The sequence below is a fragment of the Hipposideros armiger genome, unplaced genomic scaffold, assembly GCF_001890085.2.
Source record: "Hipposideros armiger isolate ML-2016 unplaced genomic scaffold, ASM189008v1 scaffold_82, whole genome shotgun sequence".
NCBI lineage: Eukaryota > Metazoa > Chordata > Mammalia > Chiroptera > Hipposideridae > Hipposideros > Hipposideros armiger.
The window spans coordinates 2,854,333-2,871,350 of NW_017731432.1; the positions used below are offsets into that span (position 1 = coordinate 2,854,333).

General features: G+C 48.0%; 1 protein-coding gene across 1 annotated transcript in view; it reads left to right on the forward strand.

Moving 5' to 3' along the window:
* Positions 1–17,018, forward strand: part of CFAP57 (cilia and flagella associated protein 57) — a 53,170-nt gene that overhangs the window by 31,225 nt on the left and 4,927 nt on the right. The window contains exons 17-21 of the mRNA XM_019643696.1: positions 2,060–2,203; positions 6,269–6,385; positions 8,301–8,435; positions 8,517–8,660; positions 16,082–16,214. Coding sequence (XP_019499241.1) covers positions 2,060–2,203; positions 6,269–6,385; positions 8,301–8,435; positions 8,517–8,660; positions 16,082–16,214 — 673 coding nt within the window. The remainder of the gene's footprint in view (positions 1–2,059; positions 2,204–6,268; positions 6,386–8,300; positions 8,436–8,516; positions 8,661–16,081; positions 16,215–17,018) is intronic.

A 17,018-nucleotide genomic window follows, 5' to 3' on the forward strand; every position in this document is an offset into this window, starting at 1 on the left:
AGCGTTAAGTACCTTGCTCAAAGTCATACAGTTTATAGGTGACAGACTTGGGGTAAGACTTGGGGTCAGCTGACTACAAGGCCTCTGCTCTTCGCTGTTCCAGGTATACTAGGGTGACTGTACCCATTGCCCACGTGGTGCCCCCTGGTCAGAGAGGAACTCCCCCGTGTTGGCCCCATAACTGCCGGCCACCAAGAGGCTGGTTATCGCTTTTTAGGATGCCTCTCTCACAAAACACTTAGAAGACAGACACATCACGTTTTGTGAGGCATACCACCTCAATATCCAAAATTTCGTGTCAAATCCAGGCCCCGTGCTGTCCTCTCCATTCCCTCTACCATCACTGCCTTAATCGGGCAGAATTCTCCAGCAGTTGAGAATGTGCTAGTTAACTAGGTTCCAGCACAGGCCCTTCCATTTACCGGCCTCAGGACCTTGGGCAACTTCTCTAAGCCTTTGTTTTCTCACCTGTGAAATGGGGCCTCACGGGATCTGATAAGGACGAAATGAGATACTACCTACATGTAATTTCTACGCGTATTTATGTATGTATCTGGGCATTTTTTTAGGGAGGGTCCAAAGCTGTCCTCAGATTTTCAAAGGGGCGTATTTTGACAAGAAGAGGTTAAGACCTCCTGACTTAGAAAATTGCAACAGCCTCCTGACCAGTCTAAGGACCTTCCTCTCCACCTCCATCCCTGCTCCCTGCCACCATACTCTTTAATTGTGTCACTCTCCACTTAAAATTATTTCATAGTCCCCATTGCTTATGGCAGGGGTCAGCAAACCTTCTTCCATAAAGAGCTAGGTAGTACATATGTTAGTCTCTGCAGGCAGTATGGTCTCTGTGACAACTATTCAACCCTGCCATTGCTGTGTAAAATCAGCCATAGATAATACACAAATGAATGAGCTTGGCTATGTTCCAGTAAAACTTGATGAAAACAAGCAACAGGTCAAATTTGACTTTAGGGCTGTAGTTTGCCAACTCCTGGTCTCCTGGATAAATCCTGAATCTTTAACCCAACAGCCAGGTCCCTTGCCTCCCTCCCCTCCTCCCCTCCAGCCTCATTTCTCACTTCCTCCATGAATTGTTCTCAGCTCCCTCAATACACACTGCAGCTTCCATGCCTGGCTCTTCTACAACACCTATCGCAGTGTGGTGTACATTTGTTGACACATCTGCTTTCCCGGCTAGCATTTTCTCCTTCAGGGCAGGGACTGTGTAATCTTTATATTTGGAATCTCAGACCTTGGTGAAAGGTCTTCATTCAGTATATGTTTGATGAATGGATAGACCTACATTCTAATTACTATTGCCTAGCAACAGATTACCCCAAAAACCTCGTGGTGAAAAAAACAACAACTGTCTTATTATGCTCACAAGGTCTGGAATTTGGACAGGCTACAACAGGATGGCTTGTCTTTGTCCCTGATGGGCCTAGCAGGGCCACAGTCAGGGGTGACTCAAACAGTGAGGGGCTGGACGATCAGCATCCAAGGTGGCTCCATCATTCACATGCCTAGCCCCTTGGCAGGGATGGCTGGGAGGCTGGCATCAGCTAGGGCTGTCCACCAGAGCACCTAAGGTGTTCTCCAGCCTGGAACTCTCCGCTTAGTGGGACCACTTACATAGCAGACAGCCTCCTCCAGAGAACCACCAGGTGGCAGCTGCTTGGCCTTCTCTGAGCTAGGCTGGGAAGCAACCCATCACGTGAGCTGCATTCTTTGGGTTACAAGCAAGCCATAAGCCCAGCCAGATGCAAGGGGAGGGAGTCAAATCCTACCTCCTGATGGAGAAGCATAAGGTTGCATTGTACAAAAGCATGAGGGATGAAAGATGTTGTCCAGGCCAGCTTTGGAAAATAGTCGGCCACAGCCTGTGTATGAATGAGTGAGTGAATGCATGAAGCCCTGGCCCAGACGCCAAGGAGCCAGTGCCACCTCCTAGTGGGGGAGCCAGCCTTTCTATCCCCAGCAAGGAGAGCCTCCTAGGAGACCACAAGGATCCCATATATCCGGCCCTTCTGACATCTCTTACTTCTCTCCTCAACTGCAGGAGAAGCGAATTTATGACCTGAAAAAGAAAAATCAAGAACTAGAGAAATTCAAGTTTGTGCTCGACTACAAAATAAAGGAGCTGAAGAAACAAATAGAACCTCGAGAGAATGAGATCAAGGTGATGAAGGAACAGATTCAGGAGGTGAGAAGTCATCTGCCACACCCTGCACTCTCCCACCAGCTGTCTCCTCCTGGCTGGCCTGGGGGTGATGAAACCTCCTCACAGTCCCTCTGCTCCCAAGGTGTGTGCAGCCTCCACTCCTCAGAGAATGCCACAGAGAAGGCCCAACCGGGGTTTCAGCTGTGCAAAAGCAAAATGCTTTGGGACTTGGCTTGTCTTGTCCTTGGAGTGGGCTCCAGCCCTATCAGCACCTCAGGGTGTGTGCTCCGGACGCTCAAAGTGAAACCGCAGCTTTGGGGCCTTTGGCCCCCAGGGGGCGATGTGTACTCAGCCATCAGCCTGTCGCACCAGAAAGTACACCCCTCCTAGTCAACGTTTTTTCTCAGACTGGAAATGTTGGTTGGGGCCGTATACAGGCCGTAGTGTTTGTATTTCGTATGATAAAGAGTGGGAAGTCATCAAAGGCCCTTGAGCAGGAGAGTGGCATAATTAAGTGTGTGTTCTGGGAAGCAAACAGGATGAAGGTAAAGAGGAGAGAGATTAGAAGCAAGAGCAGCTGGATGAGGGCTTATGAGAGTCCAGTGAGGTACAAGTGTCCCCCTAGGCCCTTCTGCCTCATACCCATTGCATTTCCTTATGACACGTGTTTACCTATCAGCCTCTCCTCACTGGGCAGACAGCAGCGAGTAGGGTCTGTGACTGATCTAAAATTGAATTCCTGACTTCCCTGTCCTCCAGCTCCCCGTTTCTCAGTAAATGGTACCATGATCCACCCGCGTGCTTAAGATAGAAGTGTAGAAGTCTTATTGATTCTTCCCTTCCCCTAACTCCTATATCCAAATCATCACCAATGCCTATCTGATCAATTTCCAAAAGATATCTCAAATCCAACCTACTTTTCCTCTACTGCCTTCATCCCGGTCCAAGCCTCTGTAATCTTTGGCCTGGACTTGACTCCAGCCTCAAGGCTGCTCTCCACATAGAGGCCACAGTGAAGCCACCGTGGTGTCCCATCCCACTTCGGGTAAAATCCAAACTCCGTACCATGACCTAAGAGGCCCTGCATAATCCAGCCTCTACCTGCCCCTCCAGCCTCACCGCCAGGCTCCCTCCCCTGCTCCAGCCCACAGGCTTCCTGACAGTTCCAAGGATAAGCCAAGCTCTTCCCATCTTCAGACCTTTGCAGTGCTGCTTCCTCTGCCCAGAAGGTTCCGTATCTTCACATGACTGGCTTCTTTGCATCTTTCAGGGTCACCTCTTCAAGGAGGGCTTCCCTGACCACCCTATCCAAAATAGCCACCTTCTCCCTCTCCATTTTCTGTAATTGTGCTGAGCAAGAATAACAGATAAAAGGGTGTCCGAGAGCACTGATGGCCCAACTAGAACTGAATGCACAAAAGCTATAGTGGAGAAAATGAAAGCCTTTTCTTTTCTCTAAGAGGCCCAGGAAAGAAGCCAGGTGGTGGGATCAGTCCAGGGCTAGACAGAGGGGTCCAGAGAGAGCGTGTCCTTGTGGCAATGACTTTCTCCCTGGCCTCTGAGACAAGGAAGGATGCCCCCAGCTGACCACAGAGCTGCCTCCTGTGGATCTCCTGTTTACCTTAATGGACCTCCTGCCATTCTTGAGTGACTTCAGGGCCCAGAAATGGCAGCCTGAGAATATGCGAGAGAGAGCAGAGGGCCCACCTGCCTGGAAATCAACGTGCTGCAGGCTCCTGGAAATCGCTGCCCCATTTCTCCCTCCTCATTTCACGTATTTGTCAATTGGATTTCAGATTGAGTCGGTTACTTTCCACCCCCACATGCCTGAGCGCTTATTCATTCCCCGTCAGTAACTGGGCCACCCATGGCATTGATTCTCAGCAGGAGATATGCCCACACCTTGGGAGTGATTCAAACAGGGCCCCTCCTACCCCCACCCTGGTACCAGTTGCTGCCAGGGCTGACAGCTCAGCCTGACTCCTTCCCCAGGGCCTCTGACCTTGGGGCTTTCCTCTGGGAAGGGGAGGTCAGAGACACATCTGCGCTCATTTTGTAGAGCTAAGACCTCTATGAATGAAAACCTAACACTTCCCTGATTCAGGTACCTCCCCTCACATGCACTTTTCCAGCTTCTTGATGAGACATGGCTGTCTCCTTCCTAGAGGAGGAGTTCCCAGAGCCCTGTCATTTTACTTTACACTCTTTTTACTTATTCATCTACAATAGTACAGGGTTTCTCAGCCTATTGCTACTTTGAGCTGGATAATTCTTTGTTATGGGGCCACTGTCCTGTGCATTGTAGGGTATTTAGCAGCACCCCTGCCCTCTGCCCACTAGATGCTAGTAGCAACCCTCCCCCTTGAGATGTGACAACCAAAAATGTCTCCAGATGTTGCCAGATGTCCCCTGGAAGGCAAAATGCCTCTCCCTGCCCTCCTCCTCGCCCCCTTTGAGAATCGCTGAGTAGGATGAGTAACACAGGGAAAAGCAGATGGGATTTCCACACCAGGAAGAGGAAGCTTGTCCCTAAATACTAAGCTTGTCTCCTGGCTGTCCAGCCAGCTACTCAAATTTGACATATTTCACTATTTTTTTTATGCCATCGTTAAAGCACTTAGTTCAGAAATGGTATACATTCCAGGTGATTTGCAATTAAAGAAGACCTGGCCAGTCTCCTGACTTCTGTGTGTGTAAAGGAGAGAAATAGGTCCTTTTCTACCTCAACTGCAGACGGCGTTTATCCTGTTCCGCCTTAACTTCTGTTTTCCTTCCCTCCTCTCCCTCTAGACCTGAGGCTTCTTGAAGGTAGAAACTCCCTCTTAATGAGTTCTGTATCCCTATGCCCTTTGTAATGGGCACATTCTTGCTTTACCTGTGTGTCCTCTGCAAGGTGGCTGTACATAGCTCTGCCAACATCGCATGTTTACCTTCTCATCCCTCTTCCGGAAGACAGGTTGTTTCATGACCTCTCCCTTCCTTCACTGTCATTCCCCTTGCCTTCTACACTTGCCATGCATGCATTCATTCATATGAATACTTACGGAGTCTGCCTTTATGCCAGGCATTGGGTCAAAGGGCTTCTCTGTCTATACAGGGTGCTTTTGCTAATAAAGATAACGTTCTTCTAAAAGCTGCCCCTTCATGTTTGAACATGAATGTGGCTCAGTAGGACCTCCTGGTATCCCAGAAGGTGGCAGGAGCCTTAAAATCTGAGCAAAGGGCCTGGAATAGACTAAAGGGGCTACTCCACTAAGTCATGAAAAAATAAACCAGTGAGCTATCCCACTACCCCACCCCAAAAAAACACAGCAAACCTCTCTTTTAACAGGAATACTAGAATTCACCAGATTTAGTGTGAAAATCAAATATCACTTCTTTCCTTTGGGAAGAATTAGATCAACTGAGAGCTCACCCACAACTGGCCTCATCCTAATCAGAAGCTCCAACTGTCAGCGATGTCTTTAGTTAATACTAATGCGATAATTAATTTTAAAAATCTTTCAGAAATTACTCGTGGTTTCTTCTTTTTCTTTTGAAGATGGGATACTCCTCAGTTGTACTTTTTAGGACTTTTTCAGTAGAATGATCAGCTCCCTGTTTCCTGTTTGATGCCTTTGACTGGGGATGCCTACATGCCAGTCCCTCAAAACTTGCTGCTTTAGAAACAGCTCTGATGACTTGCGGCCCCAGCGGGTCACGATTCAAACGACTTCACAAAGTAGGCAAGAAAGGTACTTCTACTGCAGGATGCTGCCTCCGGTTACAGTGGAGACTCCAGCAAGTGACAGTTACCTGTTCATAAGAGTTTCTTTAAAACAAGGTAACCAGCATGGCTGCAGGAACAGGTCACCTGAGAGAGAAAATTCATAGCCTGGCTTTAGATACACCTGATCCAGGTTAACATATCAGCCAAAAGGGCAAAGGCTTTGGGAATGGCAAGGAGTACAAAGAAAGATTTTGTTCCAGAGGACAGATGGGAACCAGAAACAAAATGCCCTGATATCAGGGGAGGGAGACCTTCCCATTGACAGACATCAGTCCTCAAACCTAATTTTCATTCTCTTGCTTTCTTAGTTTTGACTTTTTGTCCCTTACTCTCTACAGATGGAAGGTGAACTGGAGCGTTTCCATAAGCAGAACACGCAGCTGGAGCTAAACATCATGGAATTGTGGCAGAAATTAAGAGCCACTGATCAGGAGATGCGCAGAGAGAGACAGAAGGTGTGGGGATTTTCAGCACCTGGCAGTTCTTGGATTCAGGATCTGACACCTGTCTGCCACTGGCAGCTGACTTCTCGGAGACAGCCAGCCAATTGCTAAGACACACTCCCATTTCAACTCGCATTCTTTACGTGCTCACTGCCCTGCCAGATGTCAGGCCCACGCAAATCTGCATGACTGGAGCCATCTGAGACTATAAAATGACTTTGGGTAGAGTGACCAAGGGGTGGGAGGCCAGTTTTGTGGTAATGCTCACAGCATTGGCTCATTTGTCCTGTTCAAGAGCCTGCTCAGAGAGGTCATTTGGAGTCAGTGGTTAAACACTTTGACTACCAAATCAATGCTGAGGCTAGGAGCCCCTCAGAAATCATCTATTCTGGTCTTTTTATGTAAGAAGTAAGGAAAACAAGGGCCAGAATGATTAGGAGGTTCACAAATTGTTGACTGGTCACGAGTTAACTTGTGTTTGCACTTGCATTAGCTATTTCAGGTTTTAAAACTCAGGGTAATATAGGATATTGTGAAAGCTTTCTTTATCATGTTCAGTCGTGTTCACTTTATTATAAAAAAATTATTGTTCTTGATATTTAGGTTTTTATCACAATTCTAGTATTGCAAAAATTTCAATCATGACAGATTGTGACAGTGAAGAATTTTTCAATGAACTATATATCATTTGGAGATCTATTTGGGTGAAGGCAAAAGCTACAAGAAACTATATTATCTGTCCTAGAGCCTTATCTTGATTCTTGGCATCATGTATATCAAGATAATTATTACAATAACATTTCTACAGCTGAAATATTATTAGAAAAGAAAACACTAGTCTATGGTACCATAAGGGAGAACCGTGCCTTGCCAAAGGTACTAAAAGAGAAGCTAAAGATTCTTCAGAGAGGGGAAATGATGTTTTTACGGAAAGGGCCCATTGTTCTTATCACATGGAAAGATACAAAATAATAGCCAGTGACATGAGATAGCTTCTGCGTAAAATTGCAGGTCAACAATTAAGAAACTTCACCCAGCACCCATGGCTAGTTAACACGTACAGAGCCAGTACTGGGAACCAGGTTTTCTGGTCCTGGGCCAGGCCTTGGCTGCACCCTCATCTCCTGGCACAGGGCACCCTGTCATGGTGGTTGGATCACACTGAATTTTTCCATCCCCCACATTAAGCATTGGCTCTGTACTAGGTAATACTAGAAGCTGCAGAGCCAAAAACATGAACTGACACAGGTCCTGCCCTTCACAGACTGAGGAGGTTGATAGGGGATTAGGTGATTTGTGGCATATGCATAACAATTTATAATGCATGGTGGAAAATTATGGAATATGAATAAAGGGCTATGGGACCCAAGAAAAAGGTGAGACTTGCTAGGTCATGGGGGAGGGGAAGATGAGTATCAGAGAAAGTATAATGGAAGAGGGAGGATCTAGCCCAAGTTTGCAGATGAACCAACCTGTGCAATTTTGTCATTGTTTTTACTACCCACTCACAGCAGCTCCCAGAAAGGATAACCCCTGAGTGAGCTAATAAGGGGCATGGAAACCCTGGCCCAGGGGCCTGCAGGAGAGAATCAACACTCTCCATCTTGGCTCAGAAAGGAATAAGGGTGACCACTGTGCTTCCTTTCATCTTTTAAGGCTTGTGGTCCTGAAAGGAACCCAGAGCCAATAAAGGAATCAGTCTGTGTGGCCTCTGAAAGATGACGCTGTTCTGGCCAGGTGCACAAGCATTTTAGTGCCTTCACCTCTGGGCTGTGTGTCCATCTAGGTCCCTGTGCCCAGTGTGGCCCCTAGCGGGCAACTGTAAGTCTCAAATGAAGTGTCTCTTGTCCCTTTTTCGGTCATTAGCCTGCAGCCCCTGCCCCTGGAGAACCCCTTCAGTGCCCAAAGTAAGCACCTCTGATTGCAGGAGCGGGCCTTGGAGACGCTGGTCAAACGGTTTAAGACAGACCTTCACAACTGTGTAGCATATATCCAGGAACCCCGGCAGCTGAAGGACAAGGTCCGAGGTCTCTTTGAGAAGTACGTGCAGCGGGCAGACATGGTGAGCTCGACCTCCCTCTCCAGCCCTCCCTTTCTCTCCAGGCCTCCCCTCGCTCACTGTGAACTCCCTCTGCCCCATCAGGTGGAGATCGCAGGGCTGAACACGGACCTGCAGCAGGAGTACACCCGTCAGCGGGAGCACCTGGAGAGGAACCTGGCCACTCTGAAGAAGAAGGTAGTCAAGGAGAGTGAGCTGCACCGCACCGATTACGTCCGCATCATGCAGGTAGGTCCCTGCACGGTCCCCATCAGCTCCCTTGGAGGCTGAGCCATCACAGATGAGAGCTTGCCAATGGCCCCTCAGAGACCACTCATACTCAGGGCTCCCCAAGTGTCCAGGGTTACCTGCTATCTCTCCCTAAAACATTCTCTTTGACTCCTCTGACCTCCCAGAGTTCATCCTGGCGGTGACCAAGGCCCCGAGTCCCGACAAGGAGGTTTCCTAGGCATTTCCACGCCTACCGCTGCCCCACCAATGCCCTTCATTTCTCCCCCAAATGCTTGACCATGCACCTCTTCCCTTTTTCTGCCCCATCTTTATCTAAAGCTCGCCTGTGTCCTTCCTCCTTTCCATTGGCCCTTGTCCCCTCTCAACCTTCATCCACATGATTTTAGCTTTCCTGAGTCACTCTCTCCCTTGCTCTGTTTCCAACTCTTCCTCCACCTTGCTTTGTTCTGCTCCTTTTTATTCTGCTGCTGGTATCACATGGTACTTGCTGGCCAAGTCCTCTCCCCTGAACACGCCTGCCCCCACCCACCTCATCTGACTTTTCTGGCACCTCAGGCCCTGACCCTTATCTCTTGGGTCCAGTGCTACCGACACCCACCCTAAGAGTTAGCCTCACTCTAATTTAATGAGCTCTCCACACCCATCTCCCAGGATCCTCTGTAGGGCTGTTCAGAGAACCTGCCACCCCATTACTGCCACCTCCACTGAAGCACATTATCAGGACTGCCAGTTGGGCGTCTTCTGTCAGATTTCTGTTTGGGTGTCAGTCTTGTCTGAAGCAATATCAGAAGAGAACATCAGAACCTCATTTATAAGGCACATACCTTTTTACGCTTAATATTTCTTTCATGTCATACTTAAAATACTGGAGTGGGGATGGGCAGCAGTTGGATTGAAACAAACCAGTTCGCAGCTTGGCCGGCCCATACACAGCTGGGCAGAGCACACTGCAGTTCAGGCCAGGACTGGGCATGGAGGGTCTCACACCATCTTATAACCAGTCTCTGCTTAAAAGCAGCCCATAGCATCAAACCACTGCCCTACTCAGGCCATGAAAGCAGTCAGAGGCCCAGAAATAGGAGTGGTCCCAATTGGTGGGACCCTTAGGCACTAGTAGCTGATAAACAGAGCCATTGTAAGGGTCGCAAGTACCAACAAGCGTTGAGAGCCCACCAGGTTCTGGAGTGCAGTGTGCTGGGCGGTGGGAACCATGTGATGCCGGAGCAGTTGTCAGCTGGTAACATTGCCTAGCTCTTATCTGTGCCTGGCCCTGAGAGCACAGGCCTGAGATATCCTCCAGGGCCAGGGTGCCTCTCTCCATGCCAAGCAGACACCCAAAACAAATGTCAGTCCTAGGAGAAGACGGATGAGGGAAAAAAGTGAAGACCACAGGCTAGCCAGAGGGTGGAAGCATCTCAGGAGGCTGCTCGGGGCAGGCATCATGTCCTCTTTTGCTCCTCCGTACCCCAGAGGCCGTGTGCCCACTCCTGCTGGGCCAGGGTGCAAGTCGGGGTGGAGGGAGCAGAGGAGACCCAGGCAGGTCTCCTGCCCAGCCCGACGGGGGAAACCCCTGGAAGAGTGTTTTCTCGAGCAACATTGTAAACCTATGTGTTGTGGAGCCCTATGGACCCATAGAATGCCCCAGAAAAGTGCAGGGAACAAGAGAGGCTCTGTGTCCCCACCCCTCAACCAGGGAGACTCCTTGCTTATTACAGTGGGCTCTGTGTAATACTTTGTTTGGACGATTTTAAAAAAGAAAGAAAAAAGAAAAACTTTTAAAACCACTGTTCAGGATCGTAAAAACTGTTTCTTTCTTTGACCTTATGTTGAAGGAGAGGGCCGGGCCAGGGCCAGACAAGGACGGTGTCAGGGCAAGCGAGAAGTGAGCTGGCGCTGGTGCTGTGCAGACCCAGCTTGTTCTGCCTCAGCCACACTTGTGGGGAGCACCTTGAGTAAATTCCTTAACTTTAGGAGCCACCTTCCTTATCTGTAAAATGGGGAAGAAAACACCAACTGTGACGAGTTAATGTGAGGTTTGAATATAACTAAGATAACTAACATAAAGCAGTAGGCACTGGCCAAGTATAACACAGGTGCTCAAAAAAAATGCTATTTCCCTTCCCCTCCACCAAGCAAAAGACCTACTCAAGAACCAAGGTGGAAACCCAGTGGGAGAGCCTGGAAGGCCACCACAGCACAGACCAAGTGTGCCTGCGGGCTGGAGACATGGGAGAGGGGACCACACAGCTGATCCCAAGGCACCCTAGCTGGTGGCCCGGGGCACCTGATGCCTTGGTATGCATTGGGGAGGAGCTGTGTCTACAGGTGCCAAGGCCCTGACATTTCAGTCCAAACAGGCCAAGGAAGACCAGGGCAGACATGGCACCTGAGAGAAACTCATTAGAAAACACAGAAAACGAGGTCACTGTCTCATCTGGATGTTCAGACGGGAAGGTGGGGCCTCCCCACTCATTCTTCAGCACACCTGCATATACAAAAACAAGAGTTGCTATGGAATACCAGTTATCTAGGACACATACTTTTACTCATCCAGTATACGTTTTTTTGAGGGCTTCTTACACAGCAAGCTCTGTGCCAGCCATAGAGGATTCCAAGATGAGTGTGACAGCATGCCTGCCGTCAGAGAACTCACCGAAGGAAACCTGAGTGAGATTTAAATAAGCTCTGCGCCCCACAGAGTATCCAGTGCTGTGAGCTCCTGGTAGAGGCGGGCTTCAGTAAGGGCAAGTGGCATTTGAGCCAGGCCTTGAAGTGTGAGTAGAGTGTGGACCGGGAGCAGATGGGGAAGAGCCTACCAGGAAGAAGGTACAACCTGTGAACAGAGAAGAGTGAGGCCTTTAGGTGTTTGGAGACCCAGGAGTCCACAGACCTTAACTTTATGGCACAGCATGGGGGCAGGAATAAAGGGTAGCTGAGAGTCACATTGAAAGGGCTTTCCATGCCACACCAAAAAGCTTACAAGCAGGTGCCATCCAAGGTGTCTTAAGTAGGCAGGCGTGTTATCTGTTCTGAAAAGGTAAACTCAGTTGGCAGGTTGGAAAGGCTGGTGGGGAAAGGCACGTAGCAGGAAAACCCATTAGAAGATGACTGCCATGTTAAAGGAAGATGCGAAGGGGCTTGGAAGGGGGAAACCTGTGATGTCAAAAGACATTTCAAAATAGAAATGATTAATAGAAATGTCAGGTTAGACATGAGAAGAAGGTTGAAAGAGAAGCAGAGAAAGGGTTCACTTGTGCAATTAGGCAGATGATGAGCCCACCAACTGTGGGTTCCAGAAAGACACCACCATCACAGTGTTTCCAAGTTCACAGAATAAATCAGGCGCAGACTCTTCACACTGCCCATCAAGGCCATATTCTTAAAGATGTCAACTTAGGGAAGGCCAGTAGGGGGTGTTATCGGCATTCCTTCTCTTCTCTGCCCAAGGTGGGTGTTGAAAGATATGCCAGTCAGTTCCCATCTGTGACTCTCTGGCGTTGATTTCAACCAAAGGCAATCTTGGACAGCTCAGCACAGCCTCTTTAGGTAGAAGGCTTTCCATATAAATGGACCTTAGCATCCCCAGCCAGTCCCTCTCTTACATAGCCCACGACTTGGCACTTGATGGCCCCCAGGTCAGATTGCCCCTGCCCCAGAGAAGCTGAGTGGGGGTCTGGAGGATTGGAGGGGCTTTTGTAGACCATCCTGACCAAGGAGGGATCAGGAACAGAAAGCTCAGCAAACCTGTTGCATTCACATTTTAAATTCACAAAGCTACCCAAAGCACATACAAGCATACCTCATTTTATTGCACTTTGCAGATATTGTGTTTTATACAAATTAAAGGTTTGTGGCAACCCCGCATCAAGCAAGTCTAACAGCACCATTTTTCCAACAGTTCAGATGATGGTTAGCATTTTTTAGCAATAAAGTAGTTTTTTGTTTTTTGGGGTTTTTTAGCTGAGCCATCCTGCCACCTGTTGGCAGCTCAGCGGCAGCTCAGCTCGGGCCGGGACTCGAACCGCTATTGCTCAGAGCTCGCACTCTTGAGCAAGCTCTTAACCAACTGAGCCACTCGGCCGGCCCTTATAAAGTAGTTTTTAATTAAGGTACGTACATTATTTTTTTTAGACGTTAATGCTATTGCACACTTAGACTACAGTATAGTATAAACATAATTTTTATTTGCACTGGGAATCCAAAATAATGTAAATAATGTGACTTGCTTCATTGTGACACTCACTTTATTGCAGTAGTCTGGAACCAAGCCACAATATCTCCCTGAGGGATGTCTGTATCGTTGACCCCATTGTGACCTCTGGACTCCTCAGCACATGGACCGCCCTGGAAAGCACACTTTAGGGAGCCCAGATTGTATTTTGGGGGGCTTCCATGGCCATCATACTATGGGAGGTGTTGGAATGGAGGTGGGAAAGTTGGTTCTGGGAAGCTGCAGTCACAGAGGAACCAGGCACTTGGACGCAGACACAACCAGATTCGAATGCCAGCTCTTCCGTTTATGCACCTCCTCAGTTTCCTCATATGAAAGTGAATCTAATAACACCTTCCTCATAAAGGTTTCTAGGGATTAAATGAGGTAAATATATGCAAAATGTTTGATATGGTGCAGGGACCCGGTCAGCCCTTGAAGTTGTGGTTACTCTTGTTACCATCATCACCATGAAGCATTTAGTGCCTAACTCCTGTTTGTTCCCTCTGGCTCTGGGCCTGAAACACCCTTCCCTGTCCCCTGCCTCCCCAGGGAGCCTTCCTCACACAAGGCGAGCACCCTTCTTCAGACTCTCCTGGCATCTCTTGGCGCTGGATCCGAGCTGGGCCTCCTGTGTCTGGCACAATGACCAGTGCGTAATAGGCTTTCAGGAACTGGTTCTTAAGTGATTTTTATGAATGAATGAATGTTTTCGCCGAGTGACACCAACTAAGAGAGAGACCCTGAGTGCAGGTTACCCATGAGTTCCCTACGGAGATTTTTTTCCTGTCTGGTCTCCCCTGCCTGACCTTTACCCCCTGGTTTGTAATTTCCTCATTGGTAAGAATCTCGCCTTTTTCAACTTAGTATCCGCTGCATTAGTTACACATTTGCTGCCCATTTCACAAATATTTATGGAGCGTCTCTTCCAGGCAAGGCAGAGTCCAAGGTCTTACAACCCAATAAATACGTATTTAATTGATTGTGTCATGATATAATCTGCATGGAGAAGTTCCAGGGGGAGGAAACTGGCAGAGTTTTACCGGAGAGCATCTGAGAAGGCAATGTGGGAGATCATCACCCAGGCCTGGGTGGGTTAAAAGGGTAAAAGATCAGATGGAGAAAACCTGATGACTTTATACAAAAATGGCACAAAGTTTAGGCAGAGAATGAGGGATTGGCAACGACTGGGCATTTCATCCAAGAGAGAGGAATGATGAATACTAAAATTAAGTGATATACATATCTGACATGCTTAGATAAAGAGGCTCTGGAGGGAAGGAATATGATGGGGTGTCTCCTGTTCAGCCCGTGCTCCCTCTTGGGCTCCACGGACATGTCCCCACAACCAAGAAGTGCTTGTCAGGACTCAGAACAGTGCTTGGGATCATCGTGTCCTCTGGGCTCTGACTCCACACTCATCACACTCCAGAGAGAATGTCCCAAGTGAAAGCACAGTTTGTTCCTGGCACAAGTCCGTTTTATATAGATTTGGCCTGCATTCGCCTTATTTGGTACTCAGACCCTCAAGGCCTTGCTACCCACGGAAAGGTCTGGCTCACAAACCAGCGACAGCATCTCTTGGATGCTGGTTAGAAATGCAGAATCTCGGGACCAGCTCCAGAACTAACAGGTCAGAAGCCTCATTTAACAAGATCCTCAGGTGATTTGTTTGCACAGTCATATGAGTATGAGAGGCGCTGCTCTAGACAAGCCAAGTCCTGAGGCTGTGGGGCTCTAAGAGCAAAGTGACCAGTGTCTCTCTCGGCCCCTAGTGATGGGACACCTCCATGGAGCCACCCTAGGGGCCCTCATGCTGAGTGTGAAAATGAAGGCAGTGATTTGAGGTGTGGGGAGGGGAAGAGAGGAGAGAGCGCTTAGTCCCAGGGTGCAGGGTCCCCACCACCTGGCCTCCAGCAAACTGCTCACCCTCAATCCTCTCTACTCCCCTCTCCCACTTAGCGTTCCAGTGATACAGAGCTACAGCAAGTCCCCTCCGCACACCAGCCATGTCATAGTTCTGTGCTTTTCTCCTCCTGTTCCAGTTGTCTAGGATCCCCTGACCTTCTCCTTGGTAACTCCTTTAAGCCTCAGCCCAAGGGTCAATTCCAAGGAACCACCCTCGTCATTCAGGAAGAGCTAAGTGCCTTTCCTCTGTGCCCTACTCCTGCACCACCATGCTAAACTGTGCCCAGATCACCCCCACCACACCCTAACCTCCTCAAAAGCAGGGGCCAGGTCTCACTTTTTATATAGCTCAGGGTCAGCACATAATTAGTACTCAATAAATATTGGATGGAGGATGGATGGATGGGATGGATGGAAGGATGGATGGATGGATATTGTCAAACACAAACAAGAGAAGTGAACTTCCAATGGACCTAGCAAATGTTAATTATCCATTTACTTTTCTGTGTTCCTCACCAAAACAGTGTGCTGTTGGGGGCAGAAACCATGTCTTATTTCTGTCTGCATCTCAGGGACATGGCAGATACCCTATAAATGTAGGTTCAACAATGAATGGGAAGGGCCGGCCAAGTGGCTCAGTTGGTTAAAAGCTCGCTCAAGAGTGTGAGCTCTGAGCAACAGCGGTTCAAATCCTGCCTGAGCTGAGCTGCTGCTGAACTGCCAACAGGTGGCAGGATGGCTCAGCTAAAAAACAAACAAACAAACAAAAACAATGAATGGGGGAAAAAAAGAATGAAGTGTAGCACAGTACTTAAGAGCCCAGAGCTCTGGAATCAGACAGTTAGGATCAGAATCCTGGCTCTGTCACTTGCTATCTATGTAATCAGGGCAAGTTACGTAACCTCTCTGTGCCTCAGTTTCCTCTTCTGTAAAATTGTGATTGAAATAGATCTAATTATAGGGTTATTGTGCTATTTCATTGCATTCAATTCATATAAAATGCTTAGAAAAGTGTTGTCGCTGTTGATATTAGGAAGAGCCTGGACAGATTGGAATAGTGAGCACTGTGTGTATCTTATGTTGCCAGAGTCCACCTGAAGGTAAGTTAGCTGATACCTTGAGAGGCTGACCCACGAGCTAGGATAAAAACTCATGTCCCAATAGAAGAACCAGAGAGTTCATCTTGGTCCAGGACCAACCCCATTTATTCCCCACACCCTCAGCCCCTGGCCAGGAGAAGTCCTGTGCCCACTAATCACTCATCCATCCATACTCACTCTCTTTTCCTTTTTTTCTGCAGGAAAATGTCTTCCTCATCAAGGAGATTAATGAGCTCCGCAGGGAACTGAAGCTCACCCGCTCCCAAGTCTATGACCTTGAAGCAGCTCTGAAACTGACCAAGAAAATCCAACCACAAGAGGTCCCAGAGACAGGTAATGTCACCAGGGGCCAAGGGAGATGGGCATTGGGACCAAGGGACCAATGGCAGCCACAAGCAGGTCTCCCTTTGGCTTCCAAGGCTGCCTCTCCTAAGTGTCCTCCTGTATCATGTCACATATACCCCATGGCCTTCTGGGAGCCTCTCCATGCCACACTCCTGCTCTCCAAAGGATCTGTGAGGACTCCACCACATTCAAACAAAATCCTTGGGGTTAGCTATGGTGTCAGAATTCAGAATCTTTCAGATCTTAAAGTATACTGTATACTGTATACTATATACTGTATACCCATAGAGGGGTCTGGGGCAGTGCCCTGAAATCAAATACATGAGTATTTCTGTCATGAAACATATGATTATTCACCCTAAACGTCATCATTTACAAATGCTTTTCATTTTTAGAGCTTTTTGCCTTTTAGAATTGTGGATAAAGGATTGTAGATCTATACAATTAAAGACAAAAAGAAAGATCAAAAACTATTTAAAGAGAGAGGGGAAAGAAAGCCATTAGAAATAGTAAATGAATTAGTTATTGTGATTATATCGTAAAGTTCCTCTGAATTTCTGACAGCCAAGGCAAAAAGGGAAACAAAGAAATATGATCGTTTGTATAGTTCTCAAAATATACCTCCTTAAGTTGTTTAATGAATTGACCAGTTCAGTTGGGTTTTGGGGTTTTTGTTTTGTTTTGTTTTTTATTAAGATTTTATTGGGGAACTGGGGGAGGGGAACAGACAAGTTGCTGTCCTTTTGTTCTTCAGTCTAGTTGTGGAGGACGTCACTTCACTGGCCCATGTTG